Source organism: Arvicanthis niloticus, chromosome 11 (assembly GCF_011762505.2).
Source record: "Arvicanthis niloticus isolate mArvNil1 chromosome 11, mArvNil1.pat.X, whole genome shotgun sequence".
In the NCBI taxonomy this organism is placed as follows: Eukaryota; Metazoa; Chordata; class Mammalia; order Rodentia; family Muridae; genus Arvicanthis; species Arvicanthis niloticus.
This window is the reverse complement of record NC_047668.1, coordinates 35,003,391-35,023,337: the sequence shown is the minus strand read 5'-3', so window position 1 is coordinate 35,023,337 and position 19,947 is coordinate 35,003,391. Positions and strand designations below refer to the sequence as shown.

The following is a 19,947-nucleotide window of genomic DNA, read 5'->3' as shown; positions in this document are numbered from 1 at the left end:
AGAGAGGAGGGAGCATACTTGAGATTTAAATCAACCATCACCCAACCTAAAATTGACATTTTAGATTTTAAAAATACAGTCTTCACTTCCACTAGTGGCACATCAGCACATACAGCACCAACCCTCCTGTTAATTGCACAGTGTGAACAACAACAAAACAAAAAACCATAAAGGTACTGCAAAGTAAACACCAACTTAGACTTTAGGCATAAGACAAACTAAAGAAACAATTTCAGTTGTAAACTGTTAAAGTCTGGAGTTGAGCCAATTTAACTGCCTGATTTTAAAAAAAGTATAGCGAGGTAACTAAAGACTAGAACAAGTAAAATCTTTGAACTACAATCAATTGTACAACAATATTAAAACATCTGAATGGTCACTGTTCTTTCATTTCTTTACAGATAATTAAATGTTTAGCCTGTACTTTACACAACAATATTGCTAGAATCAATTTTATTCCCACTTGGCTTAAAACTATATCTTTTAAATTGCAGTCAAATGAATACCTTCTTTGTATATTTTAAAGTAGTTATCAATTTAGGAGGTACTAAATAAATCTGAAATGAAAAATTTAGATGTAACAAAGTGCTAGTATTTAGTTCATTCCCTTTGTTGAGATACTTAGTCATTTTAACATTTAGACATTCAATAACATCAATAAATATAATTTTGTAGCATTCTTTTTAAAACTGACCATTTACTAAGATTAAAAAGATAAATTAGAATAGACATTTACTAAGCCAAGGAAATCGACATAGGAAAATACAGGACATGCCAGATTCCCTTCCACTCCTCTAAAGCACAGGTTAAATATTTAGTAGTTATCTATAAAACAAGTGAAAGGGCAAAGACCATACAAATACCTTAATACTGTTGTACCACTGAAAACATTCAGTGCTACAGATGTAACAGTTAAAAATAAAAGGTAATCAGAGGTAGTTAAGAATTAGAACCATGCACTCAGAATAACCAGTAAATAAATATTTAAGACATGTTTATTTTGGTATCTTCATTCCCTGGTATAATCATAAGTCTCCATTTAATAGTTCTGTGGACAGAATCTTCATTTAGGCAACTGAATGCCCTTTAGACTTACAGACCTATAACCTTAATGTTTAAACACATAATTCTACCTCTAAACTGCCAGGAATTTGGAAGTTAAATAAAATGAGAGACAATCACTTTATTTACATAAGTTGTACATATTTGAATCTTGTTCTAGTCACTGACTCGTTTCCAATATGAAAACCAAATTTAAAGTAACTTCGCCAGTTTTCTTCAAGTTGTTCACGTGTATTCTCCAGCTCCTTCCTTGTCAACAGATTCACCTCCACTAAATTAGAGGTAAAATCTATTAGTGCTAATTCAGTGAAGTCGAATCTCGTAGACAGTATGAAAACAGGTCAAAAACTTTTCAGGATGCTACTGTATGTAGCTTTTTGTTTGTATTAATGCACTGGAATAAAATACTTGAAATATAGGTACAAGGTTATTCCATTCTGTTCAAACCTACTAAATACCTTCCAGAAGTTTCATAATTTCATTCTACAAATTCTTGGAACTGGGAGATTATCCTGTTCAAAAATGTAATGTTGATAAAAGCTTCCATATTTTAAGAAAAACAATCTTCTAATTAAAAGTTGATTGGTTTGCCAAAAGCTGCAGCCAGGTTTGCTTCTCTAAAAGCCTCTGATAAGGTCTGCAAGAGAAGCAATGGACAATTAAACATGAATAGTTATGGATCAAAAGAAAACATAGGTAGCCATTAAGCCTGTGTATATTGGTGGTAATTACCGGATGAGCATGGCAGACTCTAGCTATATCTTCACATGAAGCGCCATACTCCAATGCCAGGGCAGCTTCATTCACCATTTCTCCAGCACCCTTGAAAATGAAAAATTATGTTTTTAACCCCATGCTATGATTTAAAAGAAAAAACAGAATCAGGCTTTTAGGCTTTCACAGTTTAAATTTGTCTTAGACCTCTGTTTATGATCACAATAGTTGAAGACAAGTCAGAAAAGTTTTCCAGTCAAGAAAAAGTCAGGAGAGAATGTAACAGACGAGAAGCTGGAGCTTTGAAGCCACTCTGCTGTTTCTATGTGTTTTATGCTTGCCTGAAAAATAGCACCTCTCGCACAATACTGCAAAAGCAAATATGAACAGTGAGTTTTAAGTCATAAGACGTGTCACAGGAAGCACTTACAGACTGTTAACTTTACTGTTCTACCACACAGTAGGAAAAGACTTCAGACTCAGCAAGGTTTAAGTCTTCCCTCAGGAGGTGACAAAAGTCTGGAAGCAGAGTGGTCTACACCAAGAGCAAAATGTGCACAAGTACAGGTCCCAAACTACAAACCAAGCCTGGCCTGCTGGGAAAACGAGAGTTGGGCAGGAGAGATGGCATTGGCTGCTCTTGCAGAGGACCCAGGTTCAGTTCCCAGCATCCACGTGGTAGCTCACAACTCTAGTTCCAGTGAATCTGAAGTTTTTCATAGCCTCTGTGGGCACTTTATGTATGTATTAGACAGACATGAATGTAGGCAAACACCCAAACACATAAACAAACAAACAAACAACCCCAACAACTAATAAGCAAAGAACAGCAGAAAGATGAGATCAGAAAGAAGGGTAGGGAAGGCAGAACAAAGTGGGACCAGAGTCGGCAAGGCTTCATCCTAACAGTCTGAGGTTGTCAAACATCACTCGTGGCACTCGTGGTACACTAGCAGTGTGCAAGTAGATGAAATGGTAGCCAAGACTGCAAGTGCTGTTGTGGGACCTTGCTAGGAGCAATGCACAAAATTCTTACTCTAACTTTCATCAGCAACAGCAGAATAGAAACAACAAGAGTACCAAATTCAATCTATTAAATGATTCCCAGAAATCTTACTGGGTTTCTCTGACTCTGCAATACTTACTGGTCCTAGAATATGTGCTCCCAGTACTCTATCTGTGGATTTATGCCCAAGAATCTTCACCATGCCATCTGTGTCAGCATTTGTTTTAGCTCTGCTGTTTGCAGCAAATGGGAATTTTCCAACTTTAAACTCAATACCCTGGGGTGAACAAAAATGAGAGCATATATTAAGCATTCTGTAAGTTTGTTCCCATCAGTGAAATCATCTCACAAATGTTAAGGAAAAAAAATCCCATGAAAGTAACTGTTCAGGGCACACAGAGTAAACTTTAGTGCAGGAAGGAATGTAAGCAAGTATAAACGCCATTTGTTTGTATTCCAAAGCCAAATATATACAAGCTACAACGTTCTACAGAGTTACTAAAGGCAAAGACATGTTTTCTAGTCACTGGTGCCATTAGCTTAAATCCAGGATGGAGTAATCTGCCCACCCTTAGGATTACCTCCTCTTTCAACTGTTCTTCTGATTTGCCAACCCAAGCAACCTCAGGATGTGTGTAAATCACTGACGGCACACAATTATAATCAATGTGCACAGCCCCGCCTGCCATTCCTTCAACACAGATGATGCCTTCATCTTCTGCTTTGTGAGCCAACATTGGACCAGCAACCACATCTCCAATAGCATAGATACTACCAGGAAAAAGAAACACAGTAACCTTCTAACATCAAAGGAAATTTAGTTATCCACTGAAGCATAGGTCTAACTAGTAAGTCACCAAAAAGTACAATCAATCAGATGCAGCCCTTTAGAAACCAGAGCTAAAAAAAGGAAAAGGGGGCATGGGATAGGGGTTTTTTAAGGGGGGGCGGGGAGGGGATAGGGAAAGGGGATGGCATCTGAAGTGTAAATAAAATATCCAATAAAAAAATGGAAAAAAAAAGCAAAAATCAAAAAACAAAAAAAAAGAAAGCAGAGCTAAGTATCTACTTAATCTTTAAGCCATGAAAAATTCAATTACTTATATTTAATTTAAACAGTCTTATTTTCAAAACAGCATCTAAATTTATAATTATTAAAAGTGCTCAACACTTGAGAGGCTGAGAAAGATACGAGGATCACTTGAGTCTAGTTCAAGACTAGCCTAGTCCATAGAGCAAAATTTCATCTCTAAGTAAGAAAGACAGTTGAATATCAAATAAAATATTTTCAATTAAGATATTAGTAATTAGGAAGGATTAAAACAGTCTTCATTACTACCACTTTTCCAACCTTGATCAAATTACTAGGGTAGAAATGCTAAATATTCTTTCACAACACACCTGCCTCACCGTGTCATTTTTTTATCTTTATAGAGAGCCAAAAATATCATGCATATAACATTTTTATAAAAAAATTAGTTAATTATTCAACTTACTTTGGAATTTTAGTTTGAAATCTGGTATTGATTGGAATTCTACCTTTGGGATCTAGTTCAATTCCAAGCTCTTCTAGTCCCAAATTCTGAGTAAAGGGCCGTCGACCAATACAAACCAATAGTACATCACAAGTGAGAATTTCAGCTTTACCACCAGAAGCAGCTTCAACACTAAATAACAAACATCGTTTATTGTTAGATACCTACATCAACAGCTGCAAGGAGCCATGACATTTCTAGTATCTTTATTTCATTATACACAAGTCATGCAATTAAACATAAAAATTCTTAAAAGTTTATTCTTAAAATCTCATAAAGCAGGCAGTGTAAGGACATAGTCTCATGGCTGAGGATGTAGCTTAGTGGTAGAAAACTTGCTTAGCACGAATGACGTCTTTAGGGTTTGGTCCCCAAAACCTCAAAAACAAAAACAAACAAACAAACAAAACAAAAATCTCGGAAAGATCCATGTTCAAGCCTCTTACTGACTGTCTGATTGTGAAGTTACTTTGTTAAATTACGTATTTAAGGAGTGTCACATACATGTTATCAAATTAGGTAAACTGTCTAAAAATGCTAAATGAATTTTTCTAAACACAAGGGGCTTTAAATTTTATAAATATACACAATAAAAAATATTACAATGAGACTATCTGATTAAGTTTTTTTTCTTTCTTAGCATCAACTAATTCATAAATTTTAACTGGCTAATTTGATAGGTAATACTGTGTAATACAAAGCATTAAGATGACTCTAAATTATAAAAAGTTTAGACTACATTTGCTAATCTGAAAATGAGTACTTTTTGAGATAAGCAAGGATGACTTGCCAAAAACAAATGTATCATACTTACGACACATCAATTTTTCCATCTGACTTCTTGGTGGCACCAGTAACTTTTGTATTCAGTTTAAACTTAAATCCTTGCCTTTGAAGTATACGTTGAAAATTTTTAGATATCTCCATGTCGATTCCAATTCCACCCACATGACCCAAAAATTCAACTGCTGTTACATCTGCACCAAGTCTTTGCCAAACTGAACCCTAAAATTAATTTTTAAGAAAAAAAAAATCACCTAAGTTTCCATAGCAATGCTTACTTATTGTCTCAAATATTACAAATGTTTAGGGGAAGTTCTAGGGTTTAAAAAAAAACATTTAAGATTTTCTATTATTATCTATTATTATTATTATTACCTATTATTATCTCATCTATTTCATATTTACTTAATATAAGCCAGGTCCACTCTAACCATTAGGCATATGGGTTCTTAGGGAAAATGGCATTTTCCCAGTAGCAGGAAGAACAACAAAAGGAGAACTATGAGACAAAGGTGCTTTCAAATCTGGAGCATGAGCATGAGGCAAGGGAGTCCTGTCTAGCCCATGCTTTCTCTGCTTGTTACTCAGAAAGTTCCATGAAAGGTAAGAGAGACAGCGTGCCAGTAAGGTAGAACATGAGTTGGGAATTAAGTGGCCATGGCAGAGACCAGTAATCAGCTAGGGAAATAACCTTCAGCCAGGCTGAGGTTGATGGCAAGGGCTGTAACTTCAACAAGAACCCATGCAGGCATCAATCCTAAGGGCCTACTTTCCTCCAGGTGCAGATATCACCTTGGGGATAGCATAGGAAGACTATTTTTCAGTATGTCAAGGGTTATCAGATTAAAAGAGAGACCAGCTTCAATGCTCAGAAATGATGAGAAAACAAAGAAGCCGACTATTAAACAGAGAGCATACTAAGGACTAATGATTTATCTAAATAAGTTATGTTGAAGAAAAGGTGTACTTGTTATTACTGGAAGTTTTAAGCAAAACTCAATGACTGACCTGAAATGTTATATTTAAAAAAATTTTAAAAAATCAAACAAAAGTAGTTTTCTTTTTTTTTTGGTTTGCTTCATGACTCATTTTTATTTTATATAAATGGGTGTTTGCCTGAGTGGATGTCTGGGCACCATGTATACGCCCAGTGTCCTCACAGACCAGAAGAAGGCACAGATCCCATAGCACTGGAGCAATAAATAGTTGAAAGTCACCATACGGCTGCTGGGAACTGAATCCAGGTGCTATGTAAGAGCAGCAAGTACTCTTAAGCACTGAGCCATCTCTCCCTTTTGCCGACTACCTGAAACCTTTCCAATCTTGTCCTTTTGATTCCCCTGATAAAACAGGATGTGCTGCTAACCATTTAGCTATCTCTCTAGCCTCCAAGAAGAGGTTTTAAGTCCCTTTCAACCCCACAGCAGCAATAAAAGTGTACTGGTTGGTTTTGTGTCAACTTGACACAAGCTTGAGTTCTCACAGAGAAAGGAACTTCAGCTTACAGCTAGCTGTAAGGCATTTTCTCAATAAGTGATGAAGAGGGAAGGGCCCCTTGTGAGTGGTGCCATCCCTGGGCTAGTTGTCTTGGGCTCTATAAAAAAGCAAGCTGAGCAAGCCAACGGAAGCAAGCCAGTAAGTAACATCCCGCCATAGCCTCTGCATCAGCTCCTAACCTGCTCGAGTTCCAGTCCTGACTTCCTTTGGTGATGAACAGCAATGTGGAAGTGTAAGCTGAATAAACCCTTTCCTCCCCAACTTGCTTCTTGGTCTTGATGTTTGTGCAGGAATAGAAACCCTGACTAAGACAAAAAGGAAGATCCTACTTACCAATTCCACACCGATTACTCCCGCACCAATCACAACCAGCTTCTCTGGGACACTCTTTAAGGATAAAGCTCCTGTAGATGACACTATAGTATCTTCATCAATCTATAAAAAGAGCAAAACAACAATCAGAATTACTTGTGAAAACCTAGTATGTTATTATCTTGATTTCATCCAATAAAATTTTACATCATTTATTTGCTTTGATGTTATCTATAGATATACCACAATTTCTTTAGCTTTCATTCAAAATGCTACTCTGAAATTTAATCATTTAGCATTCCAAATTAAAATGGTTGATTTTAACTGTGTTTTGTTGTGTTTTATTGTTGTTGTGTAAGTGTGTATATGTGTTTACATGTGTGGAGGCCCAAAGTCAACCTTAGCTCCCATTCAGGGGCTCTGCTAGGATTACAAGTCCATCCCACCATGGCCAGCTGTTTACACAGGTGAACAACAAGCACGTATCAACTGGGCTATCTCACCCAGCTCTTTTTCTGAGACAATCTATGTAATCCTGGCTGCTAAACCTGTTAACCACTGCTCCTCTAACAATCTTCCTTTCCTACCTCTGCCTCCCAAATGCTAGGATTACAGACATTCACCACCATGTCTGCTTACCTTTATGTTGAACTCAAATATATTACAATGTGTTCTATATCTTATCAAATCACTGCAAAATAATGAGAAGTTAACTCTGCAATGCTAAACGGCTGCCAAAATAGTGTTTCAGTCAACATTTACAAACTGGATAAGTTTATAAAAACCTGTTTTGTAAGGAAGGTTGTAAGAGATTAAATGGAAAGCATAAATACCGTGATCCCAGGAAAAGGAGTAACTTCTGAGCCCGTAGCTATCAGGATGTTTTTAGTACCAATAACCTGAGTGCTGCCGTCGGCTTTTGTAGCTGTAACCTGATTCTTGCCAGTTATCTTTCCAAATCCATTAATGTGAACAACCTTTATAAAGTAATATTTATAAAATTATAATGCTTAAATGTTTTTCTGACAGGAGTAACAGGAACAATACTCTAGGTAATACAGAACATAAAATGCTTCCTTAAAAATATGCAATGCATGTAGCAGCAAAAACACTCTCTTGGGCACATCTGTTTCAGGGTGGTGTTATTTTGGATTCTCATTTGGTTTTCATTCTTTGTAGGGTTTGGATGATAGTAAGTACATTACTTTTAAAATGTTTTAGTACTATTTTAAATTAAATCAATATCCCACACAGGCCAAGATCATAAAACACAGCTATTAGCATTAATCAATGATTTCATGTGTATGTAAAAGAAAACAGGAATCTGAGCACTGAACACCAACCTTATTTTGTTTGAATAAGTGGGCAATTCCTCCTGTTAATGCTTTTACTGCAGAACGCTTCTGCTCCATCATCTTCTCTAAATTCAAGCGAACTTCTGGTACTGTAATTTGTTAAATAGATCTTTTCATTATTTAAACTCTGGAAGCAGTATGTGATAGTTCCCAAGATCTGAAAATGTTTATCTCAATGTTGATAAAACTATGTTAAAGATAGCATTGACTTCTAAATCTTAATGACTGTCATAGCCACACTCAGCAAAGCCATGTCACAGGTCACAGTAACACTCTATCAAGCACTGGTAAATGTGTATCTGTGCCAAAAATGCAGTCCAAAACAGAGATATCTTATTTCACTGTGGCACACTCTACAAATACTTTATGATGGTTATTAGTCTGCAAGATAGATAAAGTAAAAATGACAAAGTTGAACATGACCTGAAATTATAAATAAAGACAAAGGTTAAAACTTCATGAAACAAAAACAATTACGTATATATTTGAACATTCCACAATACAAAAAAGCTTAATGAGTTTAGCTTAATCAACTAGGTTTTAAATTCACTTAACTCAGAACACTAAAACAACAATGTAACTTAACTCAACAGAACTATAGAGGTAAAGACACAGCAATCAGTCCATGAAGCCAACACACAGACAGAATCTTTAGACATTTCTGACAAAGGCCACCAAGCTAATAGGAAAGGCTTGTTTATACTGCATATCTCCTGACAATCCTATGCCTTCTAATATCAGGGTACTTTCAGAGAGTGTGACATACTTGCTGTAATATATACACATCATCTATACACTGAATAGACTGCCTACACAGCCTCTTTCAGAAACCTACTACTGTAAAAATTATGCCACAAAGTGCATTAAGTCTGTTATGTAAGTATCTGTCAACTACAACTGCAGAAAAAGGATAAAAACAGCTCCCCTAAAATATGGTGACTGAAGACAATACAAACTTCATGCAAATGTTATGAACGGTCTTCTCTCTGAGCCTCTCCCTGTGCCTGCTCCCTCTCTGCTTTTCCCACAACTCAGGTAGCTGCTATCTATCCTCCTTTCAATCTTACTTGCCAATAGCACAGCAACCAGGAATCTAGCAAGTTGTGAGGAAAATAAAAAACTGACTCTTTTTTGATACTCAAAACACAGAACTTAGGCACAAACTTGCAAAGGCATAGAAGCTGTCATGGTAGTCTGAACTAAACAGCCGTATGTAAATCTCTCCAAATTTAAAGATTTTTATCTCACATCCTTCAATAAACACCTGTTCATACACATCAGTATTTAGCAAGAAGAGTCAAGCATATATGGTACTAACTATAAAAAGTATACTTACTTTCAATTCCCCTAGATGCAAAATCTTTTCCATGGGCCAAATGGTAATAATGAGAATTATTTAATAAAGCCTAAAAGAAGTAAGGCAAATTTACCAAATACTCATAAACAGGCTCTGTAACAAGAAAGCACTTACAAAATGACATTTGTATTTAAAATAGTACATACTACCATACAAAATCATTTTTCCTTCTCACACAATTGACCTAAGATAAATAATACTCACATAAAACATAGACAAACAAAAATAAAAAACAAAAAAAAAAAAAAGCTATTTTCTTTAAAAGTAAAACAGTAAGAACACACTACAAGGTGGTAGGTTAAAAGGGACCTGTTTTCACAGGCAGAAAGTTTAAGAACAAAAAATTTTACTAATCATCTTTTCAGTGGCAATGGAAAGCAAAGGAGAAAACAAAAAACAAACCAGAACACTAAAGTCTGGAACAGGAAGAACTTTCCAGAATATATGACATTCAAGAGGGCATCAGCACTAGAAGTTTTACATAGAAAAAAAGTCTTATAAACATATTCAGATTCCTTATAAGGAACTGTATTAGATTACCAAGTTGGTATCAATACCTCTCTGCAGTCAGCAGCTAATAAAAAGCAATCTCTGTAGTGTGTGAAACACAAGCTCACCTTCGAAGGAATACAACCAACGTTCAAGCATGTTCCACCTAGTGTCTCATTCTTCTCAATGCAGACTGTCTACAATCAAAGAGAACATTATTTAATAACATGTAACATGTATGTTTTATTTCACTGAGATTCCAAATATATATATATATCTATATCTTAATTGCTCTATAAAGCAAGCTACGCAATCTGAGTTTTTTCAGACTCAAAGTACCCTTTGAGGGCCAATCCTGCAGATCCAAAGCTACAGGATCTCCATGACACAGGGCGACAACGGGGTATCTGAGAGAAGTCTCAGTGAGGAGTCAGTATAGATAGTGTAGCAAAAGCCAGAGGCATGGAACCAGACCAGTGACTCATTGCAATGAACATCTGCAAGTAGAGATGTGTGGACAGAACACACTGTGACACACTACAACTTTCACAAGATGTTTTTCTTTTTTTTATTCTTTTTTTAAATTTCTTTGGGGGTGGGGGATTTTGCAAGGGCAGAGGAGGGATGGAGAGATGAGTAGGATTGGGGTGCATGATGCAAAATTCATGTAGAATCAATAAAAGAACCCTTTGAATTCTATCATCTGAATAATAAAAACTAAGCTAACTCTAGAGTGAATTATTCTAAAATGATTTTTGTACAGCATTATCATGTATGTGCTTTACTGTTAACACTGTTATCTCAAATATGTTTACAAACCAAAATGAAGTATTTCAGAAGAAAAAGAGCTGGCTTTTCTATACTATGAGACTACTACAATCAATAAAGCCCATCAACCTCAGGTTTACAAATAATCAATAGTTAAAAATAATTTCCTGAGCTTGAGAGGTGGCTCAGTTGGTTAAGAGAAGTAGCCGCTCTTCCAAGGGACCTAGGTTCAGTTCCCAGCATCCACACAGCAGTTCACAACTGTTTGTAACTCCAGCCCCAAAAGATCTGATGCTACCTTCTAACCTCATGTGGGCACCACAGGCACACAGTGCACAGACAGACATGAATGCATTCAACATCCAAATAAAACAAGATTTTTTTTCCTTTTTCTTTTTTCTTTTTTGGTTTTTCGAGACAGGGTTTCTCTGTGTAGCCCTAGCTGTCCTGGAACTCACTTTGTAGACCAGGCTGGCCTCGAACTCAGAAATCCGCCTGCCTCTGCCTCCCAAGTGCTGGGATTAAAGGCGTGTGCCACCACTGCCTGGCAAAACAAGTTTTTTAAAAAATATTTTTGAAATTATTTCCCATGTTTTTACCTGGCCCATAATAAAACAAAGCCACCTCTACTTCGAGTCTATCTTACCTTAAAGCCTAACTGGGCAGCTTTGATGGCAGCAACATATCCTCCAGGACCAGAGCCTATCACTGTCACGTCAGCATCAACTGTAGCAAGAACAGATTGATACTAAATGGTAAATTACTAGCGTTTACCAAAACACTCCAAATAATCAGCGTGTTCAACACAGCACTGTTCTGTTCGCAGATATCTGATGTGCTCTGGTGCTACTAAAAATGGTACAGAATTTGAAATCTCACTTTTACCTTCAGTCACTGTAAGATATGTAAATACAACTAAGTCCTAGACTATGGACCCTGTATCCAGCAGCTGCTTACTAACTATTGTATACAGTTGACATAACTCTCCTGTAACATGAGGAAGGCAAGGATGACAGAAACTTATCTTTTCCAAGAAGAAACAAGAGGTTCAGAAATAAATGACTACCCTAAAGCAGCTAGTCATTAAATGGCAGAGACAAACTAGGCTTTTTGACTCTACCTCTGGTATTCTTCCTTTTAATACAATCCCATTCTTTAGTTTCAGCTTTCATACATTAAAATTACAAAAAGCAAAGCTTTAAACGACTAACAAGGTGACCTTGGATAAATAATTTGACCTGCTTCACTTTAACCCCCCATCTGCAAAATAAACACACACACACACACACAAAACCTTCCTTTATAGTCATAATACAGAATGCTGAGGGCTGAGAATGGTTTAAACTGTCACTAGCCTAAATCTCCAAGCTATTTTCCAAACTTCTCCCATAAATGTGGTATATTCATTCTTATCCCAAACTATTCATCATCTGAAATCTTAAAATGAAACAATTCACTTTCTGATCATAATCTTAACAACTTTTAGTCTTTAAGAATAAAATAAGGACTTAAGTAAATCTATTTAATAATAACTATACAACTCAAATTATTTTTTAAAAAAATATTTATTTATTTATTTATTTATTTATTTATTTATTTATTTAATGTATATGAGTGCTGTAGCTGCCTTCAGACACACCAGAAGAGAGCATCAGATCCCATTATAGATGGTTGTGAGCCACCATGCATTTCACATGCATTTCACAGTCTAAACACTAAGATCTGGGAACATATATTCATGATAATTACCCTGCCTCTTATAATCTGATTACAGTAAAATAAAAAATTACCACAAAGTCCGACCTGTAACCACAATGATATTTAAAATAAACTTCACCCTATGATGGCTCTGCTTAAAACACCTTACTAACTCCAAACTTCCTATCTGAGAAATCAACTCTCAACCTTCGATGTGTCAGCACTGTGACTTTTATATAGTATAAATAGACTGTGTTTCTTTCCACATTACAATATTCACCCATTTCCATCCTTCTTCAGACAACGTCTGGGTTTCTTTTCTTGTTGATGTAACAAAACATAGCAACTTAAAAAAGGGTTTACTTGGGATCACAGTTCAAGGTATTTAAGTCCACCGTGACAGGGGACACCAGGAACTTGAAGGAGCTGGGGACATCACATCCATGAACAACAAGCAGAGCTCAGCTCGCTCCTCTATTTTATACAGTCTAGGATTCCCTGCCTACGTAGTAATCCCCTCCACAATTAAAATGAATTTTCCCAGTCAATTAATGTAATCAAGGTATCTTCAAAGGCTAACCTAACCTCTTGGGTAAGTCCTCAGACTTTTCTCCTAGGTGATTCCAGATGCAGGCAAGTTAACAATGAACAACAGTCATTACATATAGAAACATAAAATCCTCAAAAAGAATTATGTAAGCATTCCCTATCCACATATAGAATTCATAAGTCCCTATCCTTAGCCACTGGACTGTTTACCATGATTGCAAGCATCTGTTAGATGTCTGTCTTCCTCAGGAAGACTGTGAAATCCAAACAAGCTTAGTTTTGTCTGTTTAGATCACTGCTATATCCAAGCAGCTAACCAAATAACTCAATACAAAACAGTAATTAAATACTTATTGAAATAATGAATATAATAAAACAGTTGAATGAAAATACGATGTAACTGCAACAAATTTGTGTCTGCTGTGAATTACAAAGGTCCTTATCAACAGGAACAGGATCTCACATAGCCTGATGAATTTGCTTTATAAGAATATTCAAACATCTCCTAGATACAGTAATAGACATCCTATCACAAGCTTTGATTTCCTCAAGCTGGCCAACCAATACACTTCTACAAAAGCAGAATAAAAACAGTGGGTCAAGTGTCAAAAGAATTCTACTTCTCTCAGAGCTTCTCTATTCGTAACACAGGAAAGCTAACAGAGAGGTACGGCCAAAGTAGGACAGACATGAGAATTCAAGACTGTCTGGAACAGAGCTAACCCCTGCATGTGTCAGACAACAGTACTGGCATTTTAGCTGGTACTATTTCATATGGTAACCTGCTGGACATTCCGTGATATAGTAACTAAAACAGACAGGGCCGCAGTATTCTTTTATTCAGAAAGCATGCAATGAGGACCAACTGTGCCATCTTAGGTACTAAAGAAAAATCAGTCTTTGCCCCCAATAAACCTTCTATTTTTGAGAGGAAAAGTTATTAAGTAATAATTCAGCTTCATGTAAGTATATAAAATTATTGCTATTTCATCTATCCTAAAATTATACTTATTTTATAATTACAATTTAACAATGTCAAGAGACTCCCAAACCCCTTGATTAAAGGTTATTGTCTCTTAGTTTTTCTGTTGCTGTGATCAACCATGACTAAAACTTAGAGAAGGGTTTCATCTTCATGGGAAGCCAAGACAGGAACTCGAAGGCAGGAACTAAAGCAGAAGGCCTGAAGAATGCTAGCTGCTGGCCTGCTCAGCTTGCTTTCTTATACAGTCCAGGCCTAACTGCTACAGTGGATTGGACCCTTCCACATCAATCATCCATTAAGAAGAATTTCTCAAATCAAAAGTCCCTCTTCCCAGATGACTCTAGTTTATGTCAAGTAGACAAGAACTAACCAGCACGGACTCACTCCATTAAAATCTAAGTGCCTGTGCAAAGACTGAAAATAGAAGGCTCTGAATATACCACAACATTTTTTTACATGACACCCAAGACTGTCCTCTGATCTCCACACCTGCATTGAGGCATGCACACAAGTATTCATACACTTACACACATCATAACACGGATCAAAATTAAAGAGTAAAATACTTTTAAATATAAATTTTAATGGGTCCAATAAATGGGTCACTTCAATTTTTTGTGAGTTAAATACGTTATCAAAAACCCATTTATCCCATTCCAAGTGCTTATAGAATGTATATTTTATAGAAAATTCAAAACTTCAAGAAAGCATTAAGAAGGAAATTATACTCCCACAGCCCCTCCTCTGTACAGAATGGTAGTCTTAGAGAATTTCATTCAAGATTTCAAAACTCATTATTGTCACAGCTTTCAAACAACCAGCACACTCTGACCCAGTAAACAAAATTAATTTTTAAAAGTTATAATACATAAAGTGATTCAACTCAAACCCCACCTTCAGCTCTTCATCACCAGTGGAGTGAAATCCATTCTGTCTGCCTAGAAAGCCTTCCGTGATCTGACCCCTCTACCTCTCCGATCTTATTCCTTGGAACTTTGCACAGCTACCTAGTCTTCTTGTTTTTCCTGGAGGTTCCCAAATTAAGATCCATCTGAGACCTTTCTCACTGAAGCAGCTTTTCATATTCTCACTCCCTCTGAGAAGAAACCATTTCCTCAAAAGGCTTTCCTGACATCCTCTCCCAGACTCCCAGTAACCTGCTTTAATTTTTAGTTTCTTCTCCAAACACTTATGTTACTTATGTACTGTTCGCCTTTTAATACCAGCCTCCGTCTTAAGAATGAGCTTGGCTTTGTTTACCTCTTGTCTGGGCGATCAGTCAACAGGAAACAAAGCACACAGATTAACTCTAACTCAAGAAACAGTTACTCTAACTTTCCTTTACATAAAAATGTGAAAGAACTGTTAGCTAATCCGACTGAAAACTGTAGTTATCAGACACTTACTTGGTTGATCTGCGTAAGTTCTTAAAGGAACTGAAGAAACTCCTTGTAGCCCATGAGATATCCTATTGAAATGGCCTTTCTAGAATAGAAAAAAAAAAAGACAATAGAAATTATCCTATTAAGTAAAATATAATTTTAAAAACAGGCTGGTGAAATAGCTCACTGGGTAAAGGCTCCTGCCACCAAGACTGACTTACCAAATTCAATCCCGGGAACCATATGGTGGAGAACTGACTCCCAAAAGTTGTCTTCTGGCATTCTCACATGTACTCTACCTTGCATGCTCATGCCTACATGCATGTGCACAAGTGATGCATGTAATTTAAAAGGTCGATGACAACTGGGGCAAATGTTCCAAGCACTAATACTTAATGAACTTTCGGTGACACAAAGGGGTATCCTATCAATTCCACTTTTTTGGCAGTAATATTAAACTTTCACAATCTTACCTTGCCAGATCTACTTTATTATTAAGAACATTCAACAAACGATCTTATGTTAAATCTAATAAAACTACCCTCAATGGCTTACAGGTTTATTAAAACTTCAGAAAGCATGGTTAATTTTAATACTAAGGATCAGTTTAGCATTCTAATTATGAAACTTTGAATTCAGGTATTTGAGTACTTCAAAGACATTCATTTCATTTGTCTTTATGCTTCCTAACGAATCTATTTAACAGTCTGTAATCACTTGCAACATCTACAAAGATGTTTTTAAGCCACCAACTATGGTCGGAAAACTAGACCAGGAAAATGCACCAACAATGTAGAGTCCCCCCATTCTGGAAGCTCCACAAATTGCACCATAATCTCACACTCTCTAAACATAGTGCCTACCGTCTTCTAAGACCAGGGCCACATAAAGAAAGCAGACTTACAGCTCCTATCACGGGGAGCAAGCAACAGAAGGCAGCACCAATATACTCTGATGTAGCAACGTTGTTTACTTGAAAGCAACTTCTGCACCTAAGATCAAGTCATGGCAACCAAAGAGGAGCAAAGACCTGTCTGTACTGAGAGTTATTCCGACCTCACCTTCTCCCTAAAACAATGACATTTTGCGTGTCACATCAACTTTTAAGGTCACAGAAGACTCAGATGTGAAGAGTCTCATCTCTGTATTGTCCCTAAAGTTCTCATGCTACCCTGTCACTAGGCCTGATACATTCGACTTGGCAGTATTTAATTGGCAGGTGAATGGAAAGCTGTTTGGACGACAGACCGCTGCAATTAAAAATATAAGCCCCAGGGCCTGGCCTGACTACTGATGGCAGAGTGCACTAGTTTAGAGACGTGAATGAAAACAGAACATTGGGGGAACTCGCAGGACTGTGTGTTGGGGCTGCCCACGTCTGGGCCAGTCGGGCCTCAAGGTTACTTCCCACCGGGTCATTACGATGGGGCAAAAAGCTATGACGGGGCAGGCAAGGGTGATTTACTCGTCTCCGTATCCGGGTGAAGGCCCAGGCCCCTCGACCCGCGTCCGGAAGTGTCGCGTGGGGCTGCGGGCAGTCATTCCGCAGCAGGGCCCTCCCTAGCCCGGGCTCGTGCTCCCAGTTGCCTCGGGAGGCCGAAATGAACCGGCACAGAGGCGGGGCCGCAGCGGTTTTCGGCGGCAGGCCGCGTCCGGGCCCAAAAGCGGGAGTCCCTGTGCCTGTGGTCCAGCATCACCCCCACGCAGGCGGCCCTCACCTTGGCCAAGGAGCAATACACACGACTCCAGCTCTGCATCTTCCCTCGTTCCTGTCCCTACAGCCAGGGTTTCACCTCCGCTGAACGCCTGCTAGACTTATCCAAGGTCTCCCCACCCTGCGCGTGCGCAACAGCATCGCATCATCGCCGAGGAGCAGCGCGATTGGCCCGAGAGGCAGAGGCTTTCTGGTCGCTACGTCGTGCGCGGTCGTGAAGGGCGCCGCGCTTTGTGGCAGCTGGGGAATTGGGAACTGCTGCCAAAGTGTCTGGGAGTAGAGTTGCAGATTATTATTGAAAGTTGGACCAGATAAATAAAAATGTTGCTTGTTCAGCAAAGCCTTCGCGGGCAGTAGGTTTTAGCTAGCTTTACAAAAACCGTTTGAAGTGTTTCCATTTTCTGGATAGCTCCGTGAGAGCTTAAACAAGGAAAGCAAACGAGAGGTAACTGCAGCCCTGCGGCCAAAGGCTTTGGTTTTAACTACTGGTTTATAATCTCTGTTCTCCAAGGCAATGCAAGGGATATAGATGGGCCACAGACTTGAACCTTTCTTCACCAACATCCTGCTCTGAAAACTACTCTTAACAAGAAGTATAAAAAACAAACTACCTTCTTCTGTTTTTGTGTTTTAGAAGCATGCCTCCCTTGTAGAACAAACTAGAAGGGTTGGGATGGTGGGCGAGATGTTAGGTTTTCATCGAGTGTACACTCGATGAAATATTGCCAACTATTGTCTTATAAGATTGAGCACGGAGGTCTAAAGCCTGATCCCCACTTCCTAGTAACAGTCTCTAGTTTAAGTAAACCTTAACTCTTACACTTCTCAAAGGTTTACAGCCCAGGCACTGCACTGAACTCCATAGTTAAGCATTAGATGAATACTACTTGTTACCTATCTATGCCCATTTAGAAAGAAGACATGAATAAATGGTTTCTAATTTTATGAAGAAAGCTAGCTGTTACCAAATATTTGTCCCCACCCCCACTCTCTTTTTGTTTTCTTGAGAGAGTGTCTCATGTATCCCAGGCTGACTTCAAGCTCAATATAGAGTTTAGAATGACCTTGAACTTATATTCCCCCTGCCTTCATCTCCTGAGTGCTGGGAGTACAGGTGCCCACACCATGTTATGTGCTGCTGAGGGCTGGGGTTGGAACTCAGGGCTTCTAGTATGCCAGGCAAGCATTTTGCCAACTAAGTTACATCTTCAGCCCTTATTTTTTTCCTCTCATATACTAAGAGATTGTCCAATTGTTATTCAGAATAGAACTATCTTTTCCAAGTTCCGTACAGCTATATGTAGGCATATGATCAAATACTGGCCAATGTTTCTCCACTTATTGTGTGTTAAATTACTTCTGATAATGTTTGACGGAATAACTCTCATTGTAGTGTTTTTAAACCAAGTCCAAAGCTTGACAGTTTTCCAAATAAAAAGAAAATTCGATTTCACCCTCTCTTGGATATGGACCAACCTTAGACAAATGTTTCTTCTAATGAATAGAATGCAGCAGAAGTAATATTGGGCGACTCTCAAGCTAGGGACAGAAGCTCTCTCCTCCTCCTCCTCCTCCTCTTCCTCTTCCTCTTCCTCTTCCTCTTCCTCCTCCTCCTCCTTCTCCTCTTCCTCTTCCTCTTCCTCCTCCTCCTTCTCCTCTTCCTCCTCTTCCTCCTCCTCTTTCTCCTCCTCTTTCTCCTCCTCTTTCTCCTCCCCTTCCTCATCCTCTTCCTCCTCTTCTTCTTCCTCCTCTTCCTCTTCCTCCTCCTCCTTCTCCTCCACCTCCTCCTCCTTCTCCTCTTCCTATTCCTCCCTCTCTTCCCTCATCTTTCTCTCCTCTCTTCTCTCCCCTTGCTCCCCTCTCTGCCCTAATCTTTGTTTCTCTCATCCATCTCTCTCCCCTCTCCCCTTTCTCGTCTCCCCTCTTTCCTCTCCTCTCTCATCTTTTCTTCTCTCTCTTTCTTTCCCTCTGCCCTCCATCTCTCCTCTTTCTTGGCTGTTTCCTCTCCTCTTTCATTTTTCCTCTTTCTCTCCTTTCTCCCTAACCCTTCTCTGTGTAGGCAGTTTCTAACCTAAGTCCTTTCAACTGCCATATTTATGAAAAAAATAAATATTTTCATTTTTTTTAGCCACTAAGCCTTTCGGGACAGTTTGTTGTATAGCAATGGCTAGATTATGTACGCCCTTACGTGCTCCCAACAGTCAGGGTAGTTACAGCTGACTTTCCTTCCCATTATAGATCTTCTTACTCTCATCCTCTCCTTTGGTGCTATTAAAATATCTCTTTGTGGTGCCAGTGCCATTGCTACTGTTCATTATGAAAACAATGTTCATTCCCTCACAGTTGTTGCCAGTCTGCCACCAAAGCACGGACTATGCAAATTTAGTTTACACAGGGACACAGCTGTTATGAGACAGCTTCCCAGAATAATGACCCAGGAATTAATTTCTCTCATATGAAAGTCTAAACTGGTATTTCTGGCAGATTTTACTCATGAAGAGGTCCTTAATGTCTCTTTTCTTTTGGCTCTACCTTTATCAAGATTCTACTTAGAATCTCTTGTCTCGAGATATCAGTCCTAGTCCCTGGGACCATATAGTTCCGTAGCTTTACCTGATTTTGATAGACTTTTAAAATTACTAATTCGGGGGTTACTTTATATCCTTAGCCTCTCACTGGCTTCCTGTGACTTAACAGGCTAAAACCGTTGACCTTCACCAACCCCTCTTTTCTCCATTAAG

The 19,947-nt window shown here is 38.2% G+C and overlaps 1 protein-coding gene across 1 annotated transcript; it reads right to left on the bottom strand.

Moving 5' to 3' along the window:
* Nucleotides 1–977: 977 nt before the first annotated feature.
* Dld (dihydrolipoamide dehydrogenase) lies at nt 978–17,375 on the bottom strand. The gene is made up of 14 exons (XM_034514136.2): nt 17,211–17,375; nt 15,517–15,595; nt 11,525–11,604; nt 10,239–10,307; nt 9,601–9,670; nt 8,253–8,353; nt 7,743–7,886; nt 6,931–7,032; nt 5,132–5,322; nt 4,279–4,449; nt 3,364–3,553; nt 2,922–3,059; nt 1,795–1,884; nt 978–1,699 (listed from the first exon to the last, which is right to left on the bottom strand). Exons 1-14 carry the CDS (start codon nt 17,247–17,249, stop codon nt 1,634–1,636), a joined length of 1,530 nt encoding a protein of 509 aa, XP_034370027.1. The 5' UTR covers nt 17,250–17,375; the 3' UTR covers nt 978–1,633.
* Nucleotides 17,376–19,947: the final 2,572 nt, after the last annotated feature.

Bases quoted from the DNA above. Each gene is read 5' to 3' on its own strand.
- Dld (XM_034514136.2), bottom strand. From the start codon at position 17,249: ATGCAGAGCTGGAGTCGTGTGTATTGCTCCTTGGCCAAG. The intron at 15,596-17,210 runs GTGAGGGCCGCC...TTTCTATTCTAG, and splicing joins TGTATTGCTCCTTGGCCAAG to AAAGGCCATTTCAATAGGAT. The intron at 7,033-7,742 runs GTATTTATGCTT...CTCTTTTTATAG, and splicing joins CTCCTTTTCCTGGGATCACG to ATTGATGAAGATACTATAGT.